Source organism: Nannobrachium achirus (assembly GCF_963921795.1).
Source record: "Nannobrachium achirus genome assembly, chromosome: 13".
Taxonomy (NCBI): Eukaryota; Metazoa; Chordata; class Actinopteri; order Myctophiformes; family Myctophidae; genus Nannobrachium; species Nannobrachium achirus.
The window spans coordinates 15977850-15998431 of NC_137833.1; the positions used below are offsets into that span (position 1 = coordinate 15977850).

Sequence of the window (20582 nt, forward strand, 5' to 3'; positions counted from 1 at the left end):
CCTTTCGGGCCTCAGGCACTGTGTTGTCCTGGCCAAACCTCAGATCCCCGTTAGCCAAATATAAAAGTTAATATGGTACAGTGTGTGTGTGTGTGTGTGTGTGTGTGTGTGTGTGTGTGTGTACGATTCCTCGCGCTGAATGTAAATACTATGGATATTTTTCATGTGACACACTCCAGGAGATAGAATGGAGCCGCGGGTGTTTTTCTTCATACTATGCTGGGATGAATGAATGTTATGGCTTTGCACTTTGGTTCAAAACCCTGCCTGACTGTTCTGTACCCAGCATCGCTCGCACGCACGCACGCACACACACAGGTAATAACTAATAAGCGGTCCAACAGGCATCTTAATGTGAGACAATGTCATGTATTTACTTTGTAAAAAAACAAAAACAGAGGTCCGAGGACACACAAGTACATTGTGTTTAAAAGCAGTAAAATCAACATGCAGAGAACACGCAGTTACAAGTACATTCTGATTAACAGCTATAAAAAGCAACTTACAATTAAAATAAGATTAAAGAAGATACCGAGAGACTCGATAATCAAATCTAAAGGAGAGTGTTTGTGAGAATTACTGTAGGAGGCACAGAGTGACAACGAGAGCCTAGCAGCCCTTCTGAGACTGACCTTGTGGAGTCCATTGATCCAAAACACTTTTATTATAAAATTATTAAGCACCCCGAATAGTGGTGCTTAATCCCTTACAGCTGAGAGTTCTGTACACCGGTGGAACTGCTCTGTAATCAACCGTAGAAGACTTGGTGGTTTTTACAGAGCAGAATCCCACATTTGAATAATGTGGAATTATACCATTGAGACAGGGCTTTGCTGTCACATCCATGCTCAGTCATGTTTCCCTGGATACTACTACTACAAAATAATAATACAAAAAATAAAGTTAGATCAATACTTCCTGGTCCTCAATAGCCTGTTCATTAATTTTCTTTAGCCTGTCCAACACATCCAGCGCCAGATTGGCTCTCTGGTGCCTGAGTGTGAGGCGAGCGTACTCCATGGTGCAGGAGAACTGGGGCAGGGCCGAGAGGCCCTGCAGGGCCCGCTGGGAGCCCAGGACTTGGGCCTCTGCCTGGGCTGACAGCCTGTGGAGCAGGGCCTGGTCTGGTGCTCTGGACACCTGGCTCTGGGTGTGGTTGACGGTCAGCGAGACGAGGTGTCTGTGCAACAGTTTGACCCACTGGACTGGTTCGGCCCACAGGTTCAAGTCCCCCTTCTCAAAAAGGAACTCCTCTTCATCCTAGTAAGTCAGGTGAAAAAACAGCAAAGGGGCAATTTGCTATAATCTTTTGATTTTGCCTGATGAAGAAGTAAGGTCGAAAAGTTTCAGTTGCCTATAATAAAAGTGAGTTTTTGGAGCATACAAACAGCGTGCGGGCATTCATCTCCTTCCATTATCTGATACCTTGATGTCCAGCACCTGGCCTGAATATAGGCTTGAGATGTGCACACAATTTTGTCTATCAATATGCTATAACACAGAGTTTTGTCTACAACACATATGTTATAGTTTACTATAGGCTGTATAGATTAACCGCACTAAGCACTCTGTCCCCTAAACCCTGATGTTACTGTCCCTTAGGCCCTGATGTCATTGTAGTGCATTACAATGAAACCAATGTGTGGTTGTACCCCTGAACGTACACTGCGAAATCCTGAGTGTTAATTAAGTAAAGGATAAGGACACCAGCACGATTCCGACTAAACGTGTCAAAAAGTGTCTCTATAACTTGCTCTCACCAGGCAAGCAGGCTCATCCGTGCCCGTCGTGCCGTCTCTTTCCTCTCCCAGCAGCCATTCACACAGGGTGAGGGTGCCCGCTGGCACCTTCCTCCATAGCAACAACAGTTGGCACAGAAGGCCCACACCGGTGTCCAGGGCGACTGGAGGGCACACCGCCACACTGGCCGCATCTGTGGAAACACAACGGCGGATCAGATAATGACTCACATGCAACGTGTGTGTATATGTATGTGTAACACAACCTTATTCCATAAACCGAAGCAAGGTTACATTTAGTTAGTGTCAACATGGAACAAAGGGAAGAGAATATCCACACATTCAATCTTTCTCCCAGGGAGCTTTGCTTAAATGACATATTAACCCCATGGGCACCTTCATCAGGTGGTATGAGGGTAAACAGATAAATGGGGGGGGGGGGGTAATTTTTATATATACATGAAACTCTTAAAGCAAGGGTCTTCAACAGGGGGTCCTCCAAACCTTTGAGTGATAGAAACCTTTCTCCTTTTTTATATTAACCACTTGAACCCCAGCGTCCATAATATATTCTGAGAACTTTAGCCAAAAATAGCAGATTGTCTATTTTTGGCAAAGAGGTTTGGTGTAGAGGGGAAAAAGAGCAGGCTAAGTACTGAGAGAAAGGTCAAGTTTATTAAGTATGGAACAGTTTAAGTAGTTAAATATCTGAAAAATACAAATGGACATGAATCCAAAATACACGAATGATTGCGCTGTCAACTAAACTATCTGGAATCTATGAAGAGGTTGTGGGGCTCCCTGCTTCATCTCTCTCTCTCAAGTAAGGGGTCACTGGCCTGAAAACATTCAAGACCCCTGTTTCAAAGAAACAAATTGCTTCCTAAGAGCAATGTTGTAATAACTAAAATATTAGCTGGAAATATATATATTTTACATGCATATTTGCAACATGGAGATGGAGTGTCAACCTACGACGCAAGTTATACAGTAGCAAAACAGGGCGCGAGGGAGAGCAGAGAGTTACATTAGCCAGTCTGCAGATGGATATGTATGGTGTCTGTCTGTCCCAAATACATATTTTATCGTCCCCAAATGCCTGCTCTTGCATGATCATTAAGTGCTGTACCTGCTGTATTATTCATCTACCATGGAACTGTAACATGACGGTACTTAACCGTTAATGGGGGCAATGTGGGAATCACTCTCCACTGCATATGCCAAAAAAAGAAAATAATTTCTCCCAGAAATGATTTTACACCTGTAAACCTGTGATGTGACAATGAAGCCGATTCCGATTTTGACTAGTATTCTAGTATATTTTCTTCCTATCGCCAAAATAAAAGCCTGGGTTTCCGAGGCTAGTATTCTAGTGGAAAAGGCTAACTCACTTGAATTACTCTTCTCAGTGCATATGTATATTATTTTCAGCAATTTACTTTGAATCTTACTTTATTTATAGTTATACTTTATTATAGTCTAGTGTACTTTAGCACAGCATGTATAAAACAAGCATTCCATTGAAAGTCATGATTACTGACCTACTGTACTGTTTATTGTGCATTCGACTGATAAAACCTTTGATTTAATTTGCCACATCGTGATGGCGGTATCTGGTTGACATTAAACTCTGGTTGAAAAAACACTGAAAGGCTGATTAGTAAGCATTGTCTGAAGCCATGCACCCGCACAGAGAGAGAGAGAGACAAACAGACACAGATAAACAGGACTGAGACGGATACACAGACAAGCAGGCAGTCCAAAACTAAAGTATGCATTTCCACCGGAAAAGATGGGAGATATTATGTGTGAAGAAGTGACCCAAAAAAAGAAAAGAAAGAAAAAAGGGCAGAAGAGGCGTGATAAACTCTTGTGATACAGCACTGAGGAATGTGTGATTTTGGCTGAGAGTCCTTCCTCTGCTAACCCAGAAAGTCATACAGCACCAGGCGCTGACAGGGGTGTCGCACCAAATTCTGGGCCCTGGGTACAAGGATTTACTCACATTTTGTGCTTTAACTATTGAAAAATAGCAGATATACAAGCTCGAGTGCCGCGCTGTGAGCTTATAGATCTGCTATTTTTGATAAATCGTGAAAATCTTTGCAAGTCTTTGAATATTTCAAATCGTTCCAAGATTTGTTGTTGAAAAACCTATGTTTCTATGTCAGTGGTGCTCAAACCTTTTCATGTGAAGGAGGACCCCCAAAATGATATGTATTTGGCCACGGATCTAAATATTTAGTTCCAGGGATCCCCCAGAAGCAAAATTTGAGTAACAAATGTTCGCTTAAAAGATTTCCACACATTTTCACGACTTTTCAAAAATAGCAGATCTACAAGCTCGCAGCGCGGCACTCGGTGAGCTTGTATGTGCTGTTTTTAAATAGTTAAAGCATTAAATAATTGAGGCCCCTCCACCTTGGGCCCTAGTAACTCAGTCCCACTTCCCCCCCCCCCCCCCCCCCCCCCCCTCCCTTGTGACGCCCCTGGGCGCTGACAGTACGTGTACAAAGTCAGACTTGCTGGGGTAAAGAAATCTGCACCCAATCTGTTGTCTGAGCCTGGATCAATGTGGAGTGGAGATATTTGAGTGATGCATGGCTGTCTTTATGTTCCAGATTGTGTGTGTGTGTGTGTGTGTGTGTGTGTGTGTGTGTGTGTGTGTGTGTGTGTGTGTGTGTGTCTGTGTACACGTGCATGCGCTCTGCTCTTGGTTTTGGAAGGCCTTCTGGGAAACAAGACTATAACTCATAAACCAACCACCATCAGGGTGTGTGTGAAGGCAAAAATATTCTGCTGCAAGCACACTCCACACAGACAGGCATGTGTGTGCTTGCACGCACGCACGCATGCACACACGCACACACGCACGCACACACCTTGGCCAGTCCTGTGCCAGTAGTCATCATCAGGCTCCGCAACCAAGCTTGACCCCTATACAAGAAGAACTTACCACTTGAACCCTAGCAATCCTGTTGAGGGCAACGCACCACGTTGCAAAATGCCGTGAGCTTGTAGATCTGCTCGGCAAAGATATTTGGTGTAGAGGGGACGAAAGAAAGTATCAAGTACAGAGCCAACTCAGTTTGATTAATTATAGAGGATTTAAGTGATTAAGATCTGCACTGTGCTATGGACTTTTGAATACCGAGTCCTGCATGGACTTTGGCACTCTCTTCTTGGATTTTGACAGATGCCTGTTAAGGATAACTATTGAGAGACTGTACTTATATTCACTCATGGACTGTTCATAGATTGTACATATTCATCCAGATATATTTATCAAACGATATATATTCACTGTTGATAGTCTGTCTGTGCCCAGAATTGTATTTGGTCTTATTTACTATCTTGTTTTGATCCAAAGGTTGAACTCATCTTATCTTATTGCTGAAGCCATGTGATACCAGTATAAGCAGAGATATAAATAAACACATTTCAGGAATATTGTCTCGTAAGAGAGAGAGAGAGAGACAGAGACAGAGAGATTACTTTCTGTGTAAAATCGTGCAGTCATCCAGTTTATCGACAACACAAACAGGATATTAATAGCATTGGAATAGCAGTCAACCACAGAACAGCCAGAACTAAATATAAGCAGAGATAACTCGTTATATTATTCTACGTATGACAGACCAGTGACCACACACACACATACACACACGGCTGGCCTCTCAATGTCGTCTATGAGAGTCGAGGAAGTGCGAGTGGGACAGCACACAACTCAGACGGAGGGAAAACAAGACAGCATGACTTCATTTAACAACTCCAGTTGTCCGTGCAGCAACTATCTGCAACACCAACTCCATGTGTGTGTGAGTGAGAGACTTGTCCCGCCTTGACCACCCTCACCACAGCTGACACCAAGATAACACCAGAGACTTCAAAAGGCTTTGAGGGCCAACAGCCGAGACACTAGTGCCACTATGGGCAGAAAGGAGGGAGGGGGGCATACGGAACCCCACATGCACGCACGCACACGTGCGCGCACACACACACACACACGTACGTACGTAGAGTACGAACACACAGACCCTTATCACTCATACCCATATCACACACACTCTCTCCCTCTCTCTCACACACACTCTCTCTCCCCCTCTCTTTCGCGCACGCACGCACGCTTGCGCACGCATGCACGCACGCACATGGATGGTTTTTCCTTGTTCAGATGGGAGGTCCAGAATCCGAGCCTCTGGTGTGAGCGAGGAGAGAGAGAGAAGGGAGCCGTTGATTGCACTGCATTAGAGGAGATTTAAGAGCGCGGAAGCTTGAGTGACAAATTCCTTTCTTTAGCGAGAGCCTCCCAGTGTTTCTCTGGGACAGGCCCTCGTCCCGATGCCAGAGCAGCCAGCCGTCCGTCCGTTCGACCGGCGCAGGGATAGGCCTGCAGTCTTAACCGCTGGCCTCGGACCAGCGCTTTCAAGACCACCCTAGCCAGAACATTGAGGGACATAATAGGAAACATTAGCTGCGTTCAATTTAGTTTTGTTAAAAAAAAAGAAAAGAAAAAGAAAGACAAAAAGAAACAGCTTTCAGCGAGTGCAACTGCAGTTTCTCAAGGGGATAGTCTTTCACACTGTTTATCGGTCTTGTATTGGTCTGTGTGTGTGTGTGTGTGTGTGTGTGTGTGTGTGTGTGTGTGTGTGTGTGTGTGTGTGTGTGTGTGTGTGTGTGTGTTGTTCTAAGTGGCTATTGTTCATGTTGAATATCAGTGTGTGTGTATCAAACAATCTTATCTCTGTTAAGATGACAATATGAGCACCAATGGCTTCCAGTTGGCAGATGAATGGGTTTGGGCAGGACGTGGGTGTGCTGAGTAGTTGACATTCACTGGCACTCCGTTAATAATGGAATTGGGCTGGGCAGGAGTGTTGGGGGACAAGCGTTACCCTTGGCATTGCCACTTGTGGGCACCACATAACATTCACATCACTCAACTTCTGAAGGGCTTTTTGTTTGGAATGTAAAAAGTGTAAAATCGTTTTTCTTTTCTTTTTTTTACACTATACACTACTCTATTCCAAATCCAAGTTATCATTCATTCCTCTTTGTTCAGTAACAGGCAGGGTCCCCACACATTTTTACCAATGAATTTCCAAAACCTTTCCAAAACCTTTCCAGAATTTACATTTACTGCCACCGATTTATGGTGGCAGTAATGAGTTAACAAAATCAATAACCAAAAAACAATGCCTTGCCATTTTTTTCCAGGACCTTCCAGGACCTTTGATAGATTCCAAAACTTTTCCAGTACTGGAAAAATATTTGTCAAATTTCAAAACATTTCCAGGAATTTCAGGACCGTGGGAACCCTGAACAGGGGTCTCTCCATCTTTCCAGCTCTTTAGTGAAAAATATTACCAATTTTATACCAGTAGAGAGAACCACACACTATATTAGCTTTAATTTATAGTGTTACACAGTTCCAATGTTTTCCTTTAATCACTTCAAATTTCATTTGTTTGTTCTGTATGGATAAAATTGGTATCAGAGTCGAAGACACAGAGAGTCCTCTTTTACTGAACACTCTACATAGAGATAAATAAATATCCCTTACACCCCCTTTAATATCACACTGAGGATTTTACTGTGTGCTGATGGAGCTTGGCGAAGCATCCACTATCTAGCTGCATGGTGCTCCGACAGTGGTTGCCAAACTTTTAAAATCTCAAGGACCCCCATTAACTGTACATTAAGTGTACAAACGCAACCAATTTGGTTCCATTTGTACACAGGGCACGAGTTACAGGGCTGTAAGGGTCCACTTGGATCCCCAACTGAGGGTCCCTGGACCGCGACCTGGCATTTCCCAAGGACCCTAAGCACAATGGTGGCGGCCAGTGGTGGCAAGGAGGTAGAGAGCGCTTCGCTGTGTTCACTTGGAGCATGTGGAGGTGCCGAAAGTCGAGGGGGAAAAGATTTACTATTCTGACCATATCGGCACATAACTCAATAACGGCGCTGAGTCGGCTCATGCGACCGTCGCACCGCTCGACATGGCGACTCTCTCGCTATATCGCTCGCTCAGCGGTGTCTCACGTGGCTCATGGTCGCCTGAGACGGCGCGCCTCCGTTGTCATCATCAAAAACAAGCCCACCTTGCAGCCCCCCGCGCCCCCACCGTCGCGCTTAGGGTCATTGGGAAAAACGTGGACGCCCCTGAACCCCACTTTGAGAACCACTGCATGTGACAACATACAACACACAGACAGAGCAGGGACGTGGATGAGACATTCCGGCGGGAACAGCGTGCTGCGGCTAATTCCCGACATCGATCTGTGGCAAGGACTTGCCCTGGAACTAATTAAGAAGAAAAAAAAAGTTTAAAAATAGGAGAGATAGAAAGAGAGAGAGAGAGGGAGGGAGGGAGGGAGGGGAGGGCGATGGAAACAGAGGAGCAGGAGAGCTTTGGTGTTCAGCAAAGCCTGGCCTGAGCCTGTGCAGCTGGGGGGTGTCAGATAACCCATTCAGAGAAGTGGAGGGGGTTCGGAGGTGTGTGCGTGTGCGTGTGCGTGTGCGTGTGCGTGTGCGTGTGTGTGTGTGTGTGTGTGTGTGTGCGCGCGTGCATGCGCGTCAGTGGTGGAAAAAGTACTCACATATTTTATGTAAGTAAAAGTATCAATAATGCAATATAGACATATTCTGCTACAAGTAAAAGTCCGGAATTCAAAATGTACTTGAGTAAAAGTTGGCATCACAATGTACTCAAAGTACCAAAAGTAAAAGTACAACATTTTTGAAAATAGCAGAATCTACAAGCTCACAACGCATCGCCACGCGCTGTGAGCTTGATGCGTTGTGAGCTTGTAGATTGGCTATTTTCAAATAGCCACCATATAAAATAGGGCTAAAGTGGTTAATGTATGTTTTATAATATTATAATTTATATCTGCAAAGTAACTAGTAACTAAAGTTTTCAAAAAAACGTAGTGGAGTAAAAGTACAATATTTGGATCCGAGATGTAGTGGAGTAGAAGTAAAAGTACTGGAAATTGGAAATGCTCAAGTAAAGTACAAAATAGCTCAAAATTCTAAGTAAACGTACTTAGTTACTTTACGCCATTGTGCGTGCAGTGAAATGAGAAAAATCCGTGGCGCGACTCCCTCTGGTGTCATCCTGTTCAGAGGGAGTTTCCGTCAGCCCCCCCCCTCTCCTCTCTCCCCTGCACCCCATTCCTCTACTCAGCCACCCACAACTAAGGACTGCATGGGTGTATGTGTGCAGGGGCGTCACAATGGAATGGGACTGAGTCACTAGGGCCCAAGGTGGAGGGGGGCCTTAATTATTTTATATACTTTATATACTTTAGCTATTGAAAAATAAGATATACAAGCTCGCAGAGCGGCACTCTTGTAGATCTGCTATTTTTGAAAAAGTCGTGAAAATGTGTGCAAATATTTGAATATGTGTATTTTTTTAAGCCAACATTTGTAACTCAAATTTTGATTCTGGGGGGTTCTTGGAAGTTGGAACTAAATATTTTGAGATGGGGGTCCGTGGCCAAATACATATCATTTTGGGGGTCCTTCACATGAAAAGGTTTGAGCACCACTGACATAGAAACATAGGGGTTTCAAAAAACCTTATATTCAATGACTTGCACAAATTTTCTAGATTTTTCAAAAATAGCAGATCTACAAGCTCGCAGCGTGGCACTAAGCTTCTATATCTGCTATTGTTCAATAGTTAAAGCACATCATAATTGAAGTGAATACTTGTACCCAGGGCCCAGAATTTGGTGCGACACCCCTGCCCATGCAGTGCCCACAACTAAGGGACTGCATGTGTGTGTGTGTGTGTGCGTGTGTGTGTGTGTGTGTGTGTGTGTGGTGGTGGTGGGGGGGGGGGGGGGGTGTTCTAACCTGCGGATGGACCACCGTACGGGCTCCTGCGCTACACCTGCCCTCGTATAGCGAGACTAGCTGTTCCACAGTTAACCCTTTAGTCCACACGGCCCGGGACAAAGACGGCCTGTGTTCCAAAAGCACCGAGACCACAAGGACCCCGACCTGTGAGCCCGGGTATACAACAGTATGGGATTTCACGTGTGATCGTATAAACGGGGTGCTTATACAATCAGCAGACACACAAACACACACCCACCCCGAGTGTACAAAGTCAAACACTCAAAAACAGTATAGTGCAGACAGGGGCGTCACAAGGGGTAGGAAAGTGGGACTGAGTTACTAGGGCCCAAGGTGGTGGAGGGGCCTTAATTATTTTATACTTTAGCTATTGAAAAATAGCAGATATACAAGCTCACAGCGCGGCACCGAGTGCCGCGCTGCGAGCTTGTAGATCTGCTATTTTTGAAAAGTCTTGAAAATGTGTGCAAATCTTTGAATAGTGTTTTTTAAGCGAACATTTGTAACTCAAATTGTGCTTCTGGGGGGTGCTCCTGGAACTAAATGTTTTGAGATGGGGATCCGTGGCCAAATACATATCATTTTGGGGGTCCTTGACATGAAAAGGTTTGAGCACCACTGACATAGAAACATAGGTGTCTTGCGCACACTTTCAAAAATAGCAGATATACAAGCTCGCAGCGCGGCACTCGGTGCCGCGCTGTGAGCTTGTATATCTGCTATCTTTCAATAGTTAACATTCATGGGGGGCCCGCAGTGAATCTTGTACCCAGGGCCCAGAATTTGGTGTGACGCCCCTGAGTGCAGACAGTACAGTTGGAGCCGAGACGAGAGGCAAGGAAGCGTTGAGGTGTGAGATAAGAGTTGTGTGTGTGTGTGTGTGTGTGTGTGTGTGTGTGTGTGTGTGTTCTTGTGTGAGTGAGGTGTGAAATAAAAACACAAACTTTACGGCCCTGACTTCCTCCAGTGGGTGGCGAGAACCAGGGAGCGTGGAAGAGCGAGCCGGGCCTCCCATGCCGGCAGGGCAGGCTAGCCTCCGCTGTACGGCTCCAGTGGCCCTCAAACATTTTAATTTCAAGGACTCCCATACAGTAACTCCGGGGCTGAGAGTGAACAGACAAGAGTCCTTGAAATACAGACCTATAAGGGTCCATTTGGAACCCCCTCAAGCAGGAGTGTTCAAAAGGGGGTCCTCAGAGTTACTACAGGGGGTCCTTCAAATCTTTGTGTGATAGAAACCTTTTTCTCCTTTTTTATATTAACCACTTGAACCCTAAGAAAAAAGAGCAGACTAAGTACAGAGTGAAATGTCAAGTTTATTAAGTATTGACGGTTCAAGTGGTTAAATATCTGATAACACAAATTGACATGAATCTAAAATACACTGATGATTGTGCTGTCAAACGATGAAACTATATGGAATCTAGGGGTCACTGCTTCATCTCTCTCTCAGCTAAGGGGTGCTTAAGCTGAAAACGTTGATGACCCCTGCCCTCAAGGAAATCTGAGGGCCCCTGGCTGGACCCCTCTTTTGATAACCACTACAGCGGTACACTAAACCCACCGCAGACACTAAACATTAGCATGAAGATAAATGCTATGCAATGAAGGAAGCTTAGCATCCTGAAGTCCCGTCCGCAGTGCTATGCAATGAAGGAAGCTAGTATCCTTGAAGTCTCGTCTACATTACCATGAAAATATTCTGAAGTCTTTATCACAGCGGATGTCTTTGAGCCCCCCCCCCCCCGAGTGAGGCCAGTCAATGGGTTCAATGCAAGTCAATAGGGCTGCTCAGCAGGGTGCCTGCAGAGATGTTCTGGAGACCAATAACACTACAGTGGTACTTTGTGGGCTGAATATCATGGAAGTCAAGGCTAAAATACAAATGGGGTGGTTGTCAAGCTAACATGTAAAGCTGGCAGTAACGGCTTCAATATTATTTCTTCCATGTTTTAACAGTGTATACCCTAGCGCCTGGGGTAGGGTGACCAGACGTCCCGGTCTGGCCGGGAGCCCGGGACTGACCCGTCTTCAAGCTGCGTGTCCCAGTGTCCCGACAAATATCTCTAAAACACTAATATGTCCCGGTTTTCAACATTCACTACAAAATTGTCCCAGTTTTTGGCAGAATTAAAGTAATAGTAGCTGTTTTCAGCGGTTGCATAGACATTTATCATGTTCTTTTCATGACGAAATGCTCACCTAAACAATCAGAAAACATGAACAAATACACTGCGTGCTGAGGTTGTTTGTCAATCACTCACTGCCTGCATGCAACCCTTGCGGTGCATATGTGCGCGTGCACGAACGTTAGAGAATGGGCGCGCGCGTGGTAACGTGCGCATTGCTTTGAGGGTCCCGGTTTTAGGCAACATCGTTTTGTGTCCCGGTTTTTCGGCTGAAAATATGGTCACCCTAGTCTAGGGGGAACATTCAGAGAATAGCAGGCTCACAACAAGACACGTTGTGAGCTTGTAGACCGGTTGTTTTCGGCAGAGAGATTTGGCGTCAAAGGGAAAAGAAGCGATCCCGGTCGAGTAAGTATACACAGCATGGTTTAGTGGTTAACCTGCGTGGAGAACCAGTTGGGCCCATTTGAACAAACAGAGGCATGTGTCTGCTGCTGGTGAGACTCAGGGGCGTCACAAGGGGGGGAAAGTGGGACTGAGTTACCAGGGCCCAAGGTGGAGGGGCCTTAATTATTTTATACTTTAGCTGTTGAAAAATAGCAGATATACAAGCTCACAGCGCAGCACTCAGCTTGTAGATCTGCTATTTTTGAAAAGTCGTTTCAACATTTGTAACTAGAATTTTGCTTCTGGGGGGTCCCTGGAACTAAATATTTTGAGATGGGGGTCCGTGGCCAAATACATATCATTTTGGGGGTCCTTGACATGAAAACGTTTGAGCACCACTGACATAGAAACACAGGTTTTTCAAAAAACCTCAGAAGGATTTGAAATATTCAAAGACTTTTCACGATTTTCAAAAAATAGCAGCTCTACAAGCTGTGAGCTTGTATATCTGCTATTTTTCAATAGTTAACGCACAAAATAATGCGTAATGATGCGTTCCCAGTCTAAATGGGTTAAACCCCCTCCCCCTATGAAGAACATTCATGGGGGCCCCGCAATGAATCCTTGTACCCAGGGCCCAGAATTTGGTGCGACACCCCTGCTGCTGAGACTGCACTGGAAAGCAAATGAACAGTTCACATTTTACACAAGAGCTCGTAATTGTCGAAGACTTCTCTAGCAGTGTCACCAGTTTCTGTCTACAGTTTGTTAAGTAACACGTCTCTCTAAACCGCATTGTATTCAAACAAACAACAGCTGATCACGGCGGCGCTGACAGCGCTGTGTGCGCGACAAAACGATAAACACAAACCCCGGCTTAATGGTTGTGGGATCTCCAAGCTGAAAGCGGACACAGTCTATTTAACCCGTCTAATGAGTTACTGTTCTGCCGTGCACCCATTCACCTCCATTCATTTGGATCGTCCACTGTAAATGAATTAACTCTAGGGAAGGGGGGGAAAGGATGCATGAATGGCATAGTTGCAGCAGCCAACTGTCGACATGAATGAGATAATGTAGGTTATTTTAGGATGGTCGATGGTTCAATGAGAATGAGCGATGTCAGCGTTATGTGCAACATCTCCATCTGTGCACTCCTATAAATAAATAGTACAAGAAAACAAAAAAAGTACTAATCATTCCATATGTGACACTTCCTGGTTGTTCCTGTGAATTTACATACAGTAAATGCATAAAGAACCAGGTAAAAAAGAGAGAGAGAGAGAGAGGCGAGTGGGAGAGAGAGAGAACATCACTCCCATCCAAAACATTTCCCATCTGTGGCTAAACTAAGCAATTCATTGTTGTTTTGTTGAAAAGCCTGTCATGATATTAGCCAGTGGTTTCCAAACAATGGATCGTGGACCAATTTTTAGGGATACACAGATAAGGATGTGACAAGCATTCGTCATGGCAGTGTGAGCCTCGTGCAAAATGACTAACAGACTTGTCACTGCGGTCAAAGAGTTAAAAGAAAATATATAAAATAGTCAAATCTACAAGATCACAGTGCGTCACAATCACAAAGCGACACATTGTGAACTTTGTAGACTGAAATGGGGCTTAATTTGTGTTTTTGCAAATGTTTGTCACAGCCGGGGAGAGACCATAATGTACTGTATCTTTTAAGTCATGAGCTGAAAACGTCTGGGAAGCGCTAGGGCTTTCACCAAATATTTTAATATTCGAATATCAAAGTCACTATTCGACGTTGTTCACCAAAGTCGAATATTCGCTTTTTTTTTTTTTAATATATAGTTTATAAAACTTGGCTAGATAGGAAGTCATAAGAATGAGCTGTAAATGCCCCTGTTGGATGAATTTGTTAATGCTCTATACCAGGGGTTCTTTAACCTTTTTAGGCCCTGACCCCCAAAATAAACATATTTTAACTGGGGACCCCCATCCTGACAAGCACTTGGAATTGTAGGCATTACATTTAATGCGACTCGGTTCTGCAGATACATATTGTGAAAATAGAAGATCTACATTCTTGCCTCTTGCTTACTTAATTTGACAGTTTGGCCAGTCCTGTCGAATATTCGACTATTCGAATACTTTGAGGTCGAATAATTCGAATACTAAAAATCACTATTCTTGAAAGCCCTAGGAAGCGCTAGCATTAGTTGGTCTGTGACTATTGTCTATGAAGTCAGAGTGTTACTGTAGTGGAGGTCCAGCGAGGGGGAATGGAGTTTTATTTCAGACCCAATTAGTGTGGAGCTATTTGATGGTAAAGTTGGGAGGGGGCTGCAGGGTTAAATTGGATTTGATCTTCCCATCCGGGACAATGGCTCCACTGTGGTTCACAGCTCTGGGAAGAAAAGCTTGGGCCACCCTAATGTGATAACACACGGCTGCACGCACACACGCACGCACGCACGCACGCACGCACGCACGCACACGCATCTCTTAACAATTTGTCGCCGTCAGGCAGAAACCTGGTAATCTCCATATTTCAACTCTTTTTTTCCCCCGTGAATTAATGCACAGCTTCATTTTACAACAATGTTGCAGAAATAGCGAAAATAGTCCCATCTACAACCTCCAAAGCAGAGATTTTAGATGTGCTATTTGTGCAAGTTTTGAGTGGCAATCCATTTTAAATCCATGTTTCCTAATAAATTAACGAATGAAAAGCATTGAGAAGAGAGTGTGACAAAATAATATCTACATTGGCTCCATTTTTCCCATATCATGAAATAACTGAAAGCCTATATCAGTGGTTCCCAAATTATTTTGTGGGGTCCCCAGATGATTAGCTTAATGTCATTTTCTTTTCTCACTCAACGGTAAATAACCCAACATACTGTATAAGTGGTAGGTATCTGCTGATTCTGCACATTTATAAAGTGACAATTTAAGGACTTTCAAGACCTTTTTAATACCAAACTGGCAAATAATCAGTAAGAAAGAGGAGAACATTGTGAAAAACAATAATATATATATATATATATATATATGGAACCGAGTAACGCTAAATGTATTACCTACAATTCCAAGTGCTTGTCAGGGGCCCCAGTTCAAATATGTTTATTTTGGGGGTCACGGCCTTAAAAGGTTTGAGAACCCCTGCTGTAGATAGGCAGGGATAATCTCAAGAAGAACAGTACATGCGCATAAAAGGTCGTCACATCCACATTCAATTGTTTTGTGGACTCTCACTTTTTGGGTTTTCAAAGAGAGGGGATGCGTAACATCCATGCACTTCCAAGGGGATTATTACTTTACTCCTTTCCTGCTTTCTTTCCCCTGCTGTTCCTGATCCATCCCTCTTCTCACATCTCTGCCTGTCCTCCATATCAAAGGCCCTGAGCTGTCGCTCCGTTCAGAGGAGCCTAACACCTCGGCTACTTGACTCTGCAGTGGCAGGTCATAAAGCCCAGCCCCCGCCCTGCTCACAGAGAGCTGCTGGCAGACACAATGCCTGACTGGCCTTGAGGCCCAGACAGACACACAGATGTACACATAACGTAGTCATAATGCACTCAAACACTTAAGGTCGCTCTCCACCAAACAGACTACTACCCATTACGACAGACTGGCAGTAGAATGAAGTTGGGAGATCAGTCGGTTGGAAGGTGTGAGGATAAAAGTCGCTGAATGCACCTGAGAAGCGACACAGACAGACGAATACTATGGTGCTAAAAATAGGACATCGCTTGACGTCTTTTTCAGCAACAAGACCGCTGCTATCCGACCAAGCTTGCGACCTGACGCGACAGCGTAGCCACGGTAACAGATCAGGTGGGCACTAGGGACATCTGGGCACCTCAAAATACATTTCTGCCCCTATTTTGCCCAAAATGTGAAAAAAAAGTATTTGAAAAATGGTCAGTAAAAGAAAGTATACATGATCATGATCATACATGCTTAAAGATTCCACAATCTAGGTTTAATATTTCTACAATTGCTACAAATGGCAACAAAACCAGTATATCTGTCATTTTCTTGGCATAAACAAGAAGTCGAAGGATAAAATTAAGTCTGATAATGATGTAGTGTGCATGTTCACATCCTTTTATTTAAGACTATTTTTCAAATATCTTATTTCTTAACATTTTGGACAAAATAGCCAATTTTACATCAAGGTGCCCAGATGTCCCTTGTGCCCACCTGACCTGTATCCGTACACACTGCCCATTTAAATAGTGCATTTAGACAAGGCACTTTACAATGATTTTGCATTACATTCACCCATTCACACACACATTCATACACCAATGGCAGGGAAAAAAGATGCAAGGCACCAACCTGCTCATCGGGATCAATAACTTTTATACAGAGATCCTGCAATAGTGGCCTACAGAAGATCAGACAGAGCACAGGTGACACAGAGGCAAAGTATCATGGCACGAACGCCATAGCCCAGGGGTGGGCAACTTTGATGATGGAGAGGGCCACTACTTTTCACACTCACTCCAGAGGGCCATAATGCATATACATACTGTAGCAAAAATAGCCGATCTACAAGCTCATTTGTAGATCTGCTATTTTTGCTATTTTTGAATTGGAATCCTGAATCCATGTATATGTTCTTATGTTAACTTTATGAACTTAAATACAAATACATTGGACATAAAAAAAATACAATAACATTTTAATACTACATTTAGCTACTAAAATAGACTGAAGTAATTAAAGCCGGTAATTTTTTCCATGTTTGGAATTGTAACAGCTGAAATAAATAATATATCAGTACTCCAATATTAACCTGCGGGCCGCATAAAGTGAAGGTGGGGGCTGCATGTGGCCCCCGGGCCGCCAGTTGCCCATGTATGCCATAGCCGAACGCTATACAAACACATTTTTGCCTTGTTCCGGCAAGGCCATTGTCTTTGTCGCTCTGCTAGCGATATCCATTAGTGATGTGTCGTTCATGAGTGATTCGTTCATAACAATCGAATCATTAGCAAGACTTGTGAACGATTCGTTCAAATCCCTGAAATGTGTCGTTCACACTTTAGTTCACACACCCGCCCCCTCCCCCAATAGACCCCGGCACACAGGACGGGAGGGCGGGCTGTACTCGCAACATAATGTTTTCCCGCGATTGTGTTTTTCACGGAACGATCGCGCTATGAACGGTGAACGTGAACAAATCTTTGAACGGATCAATACCGTGAACGTGAACAAAATGATTTGTTCACTGAAATGAAGGGGATTGCCCATCACTAATATACTGTATCCATGGGCTTGGGCGGTGCTTGTCAGTAGGGGGGTGTTGAATGGGAGGAGTAGAACGGTGGCGCTACATCCTACCGGTGGGGGCTCCTCACTGGCAGTTGGGCTAGTAGGGTCCTATAACGGTTGCAACACAGTAAATGTGTGGGAAGGGTTGATTGGCATGATGAATAAAACATTGGGAGAAAAATTATTGGCTACTCTAAATAAAGAAAGAAAGTAGATCCATCATTAAAGCTGTGCTTTTACATGGCAGGCCGGTGGTGTAGAATCTGATCCTTGACGTGTAACAACAGTAAAAGCTCTACATTTTTCCATTAAAAATACAGTCTGTCACTGATGACAGCAGGTTGATGCACTGAAGTTGTGTTTGAGTGATCAGAAATACATTAGAGGAGAAATTGAAGAGAAGCAGGGAGCGATTGGAGGTCCTTACATCCCACCCTGACAAGCCGGCTGGCTCTTTGGGAAAATCCCAGTTGTCCGACGTCCCAGTTGGGAGAACAGACTGTAATTATTGTCCACGACATTGCAAGCGGCGCGAAGGCCAGCGGACCTTGGTCCTGCTCTTCGCGCCCGAGCGCCGCAGGTTACGAAGCCGTGGTGAATGCAATCGTTATATTTATGCCCAGGCCGCAAGCGCACGATAAACGCATGAATGGGATGAAGATCGCTTGCTTTACAGTCTGTGCGCCCAACTGGGACGTCGGACAACTGGGACTAGCCCGGCTCTTTTACAGCCAGTGGTGTGAAGTAACAAGTACATGTACAAGTACAATGTTGAGGTGCTTTTACTTTACTGGAGTAATTCCAATTTCCAGTACTTTTTCTTCTAATCCACTACATCTCAGAGGCAAATTGTACTCTTACTCTACTACAATTATTTAAAAACTTTAGCTACTAGTTACTTTGTAGATTTTTATTATTACAACACATACATTGCCCTATAGGGTGTGCCAAATGTAGTTCTAAGAGCTGCCATTTCTTGGGTAAACTCAGCCTTACACAGGTGTTCTGATTAGACTATAACATTAGTTCTATGCAATCAAACAATTGAAACACCTGTGTTTTTACCCAAGAAATGGCCGCTAAGGACTACAATGACGTAGCCGCTGGCACACACTATATACATTTCCGGCCATTTGAAAATAGACGATCTGCAAGCTCACAATGTGTCGCGATGCAGCACATTTTGTGAGCTTGTAGATCTGCAATTTTCAAAAGATTTTTTATAACTTTTTTATTGCTGCATTTGAAAACTTGTGAAATGGGACATTCTGCATAATGAGTACTTTCTGCTTTTGGTACCAATACTTTAGTACTTTTGTTCAAGTAAATGATAAAGAAAAAAATAATCCTCCCTACGCAATGCAACACATTGTGAGCTATTGTAGATCGACTTTTTTCTCTCGCTATTTTACAAATATCTTGAAAGTGAAAGTCTGTGGGTTTTGAACATGAATATTGAAATGAATATTGAACTAATGAAAAGTATTAACAAGAGCGTGTGACTAGATAATAACTACGGTACATTGGATCCATCAGAACACAATTATTTTCCATTTCCTGAAAAGTAACGGTTTAGGACACACACACACACACACACACACACACACACACACACACACACACACACACACACACACACACACACACACACACACACACACACACACACACACACACACACACACACACACACACACACACACACACACACACACACACACACACACACACACACACACAGTGCCTGCACATGTTTCTCACTTTCAGGTCAGGCAGCAAAGATTGAAGTGATAATTTTAAAGAGGCTTTAAGCAGCTCAACTGTAGCACTTTACTGGAGACTAAATGCCAAGTCCATATGTGGAGACGGAGAAGAGAAAAAAACAAAAACATTTCTGTCATAATTTCATCACTTATTTCAGCAAATATGGGGCTTTGAAGTGAAACGCCACACACGTTGACAGAAAGAGGCAAGCCTACACACACACACATACACACACTCATACAAACACACACGTATGTCCAGCAGGAAACACTGGCCATCTTACCGTAAGTACCAAGACTGTCTACCTCCCACACACAAGCACTGTAATCACCAAGCGTGTGGTAAAGATGGACAAAAGGGGATCCCCCATTCTCTCACACACACACACACACACACACACACACACACACACACACACACACACACACACACACACACACACACACACACACACACACACACACACACACACACACACACACACACACACACACACACACACACACACACACACACACACACACACACACACACACACACACACACACACTCTACACAAGTAGTAATTATGTCTATTGTATTCTCTTCCTGTTGTAGACTAAATCTTTGCAGTGTTACTCATGCTTCTCGGCTCCTATCAGATCAGAGGGTTGACAGCTTATCCAGTGATATGAGCAGGCCTTGCCCTTGTGTACATAAACACCCATGGAAGATAGCAGAGCTGCACTTGGATAATAACCTTGCATCTTTAAAAAGAACCCACCCACTGGCACCCAGCTTCTCAGAGCTTTTTCTCTTTACCAAAAGCTCTACGTTATTCACAAAGACCATAACTGAAATAAATTGTTATGGATTTGAACCACTTAAGGTTCCTTGCACATTGCTGTGTTTTTTCGTTGTGTTTTTGAAATCCGAAATCCACAAAAAAGTTTTCCAGGCCAAGGACCCTTTAGCTAAATAACTTTGCATCTTTAAAAAGAACCCACCTAGCTTCTCAGACCCTTTTTTATAAACCAAAAGTTAAGGATGTGAAAAATGTGTTAAGGATTGCACTTAAGGTCCTTGCACATTGCTGCGTGTTTTGGTTGTGTTTTTTAAATCTGAAATCCACATAAACGTTTTTCAGGCCAAGGACCCCTTAGCTAAGAAAGAGAGAAAGCAGGGACCCAGTGGCGATTGCAGGAAAAAACGTGAAAAGAAATCGATCCTGGTCCGAAAAAAATAAATAGTTATAGACATAACGTGAGGTCGTTTTTTCTTTTACATTCTCCGAAATTCGTTCCAATATTCGGCCGACAAAACGCAGCAATGGGACCAGCAAAGACCTTTAATCCCTATATATGTCATTGTACGAGGGATAGTGAGAATAGCCAATCTACAAGCTCACAACATGTCGCAGTGTGAAGCACAATGTAAGCTTGCACAGCTTTTGAAAATG

General features: G+C 43.9%; 1 protein-coding gene across 1 annotated transcript in view; it reads right to left on the bottom strand.

Annotated features, from left to right (window-relative positions):
* Positions 1-506: 506 nt before the first annotated feature.
* The window catches only part of thada (THADA armadillo repeat containing), a 195239-nt gene continuing 175163 nt past the window's right edge, over positions 507-20582 (bottom strand). Inside the window, exons 37-38 of the mRNA XM_080741000.1 lie at positions 1761-1933; positions 507-1260 (exon numbers count right to left, since the gene is read on the bottom strand). Coding sequence (XP_080597126.1) covers positions 904-1260; positions 1761-1933 — 530 coding nt within the window. The 3' untranslated portion in view covers positions 507-903. The remainder of the gene's footprint in view (positions 1261-1760; positions 1934-20582) is intronic.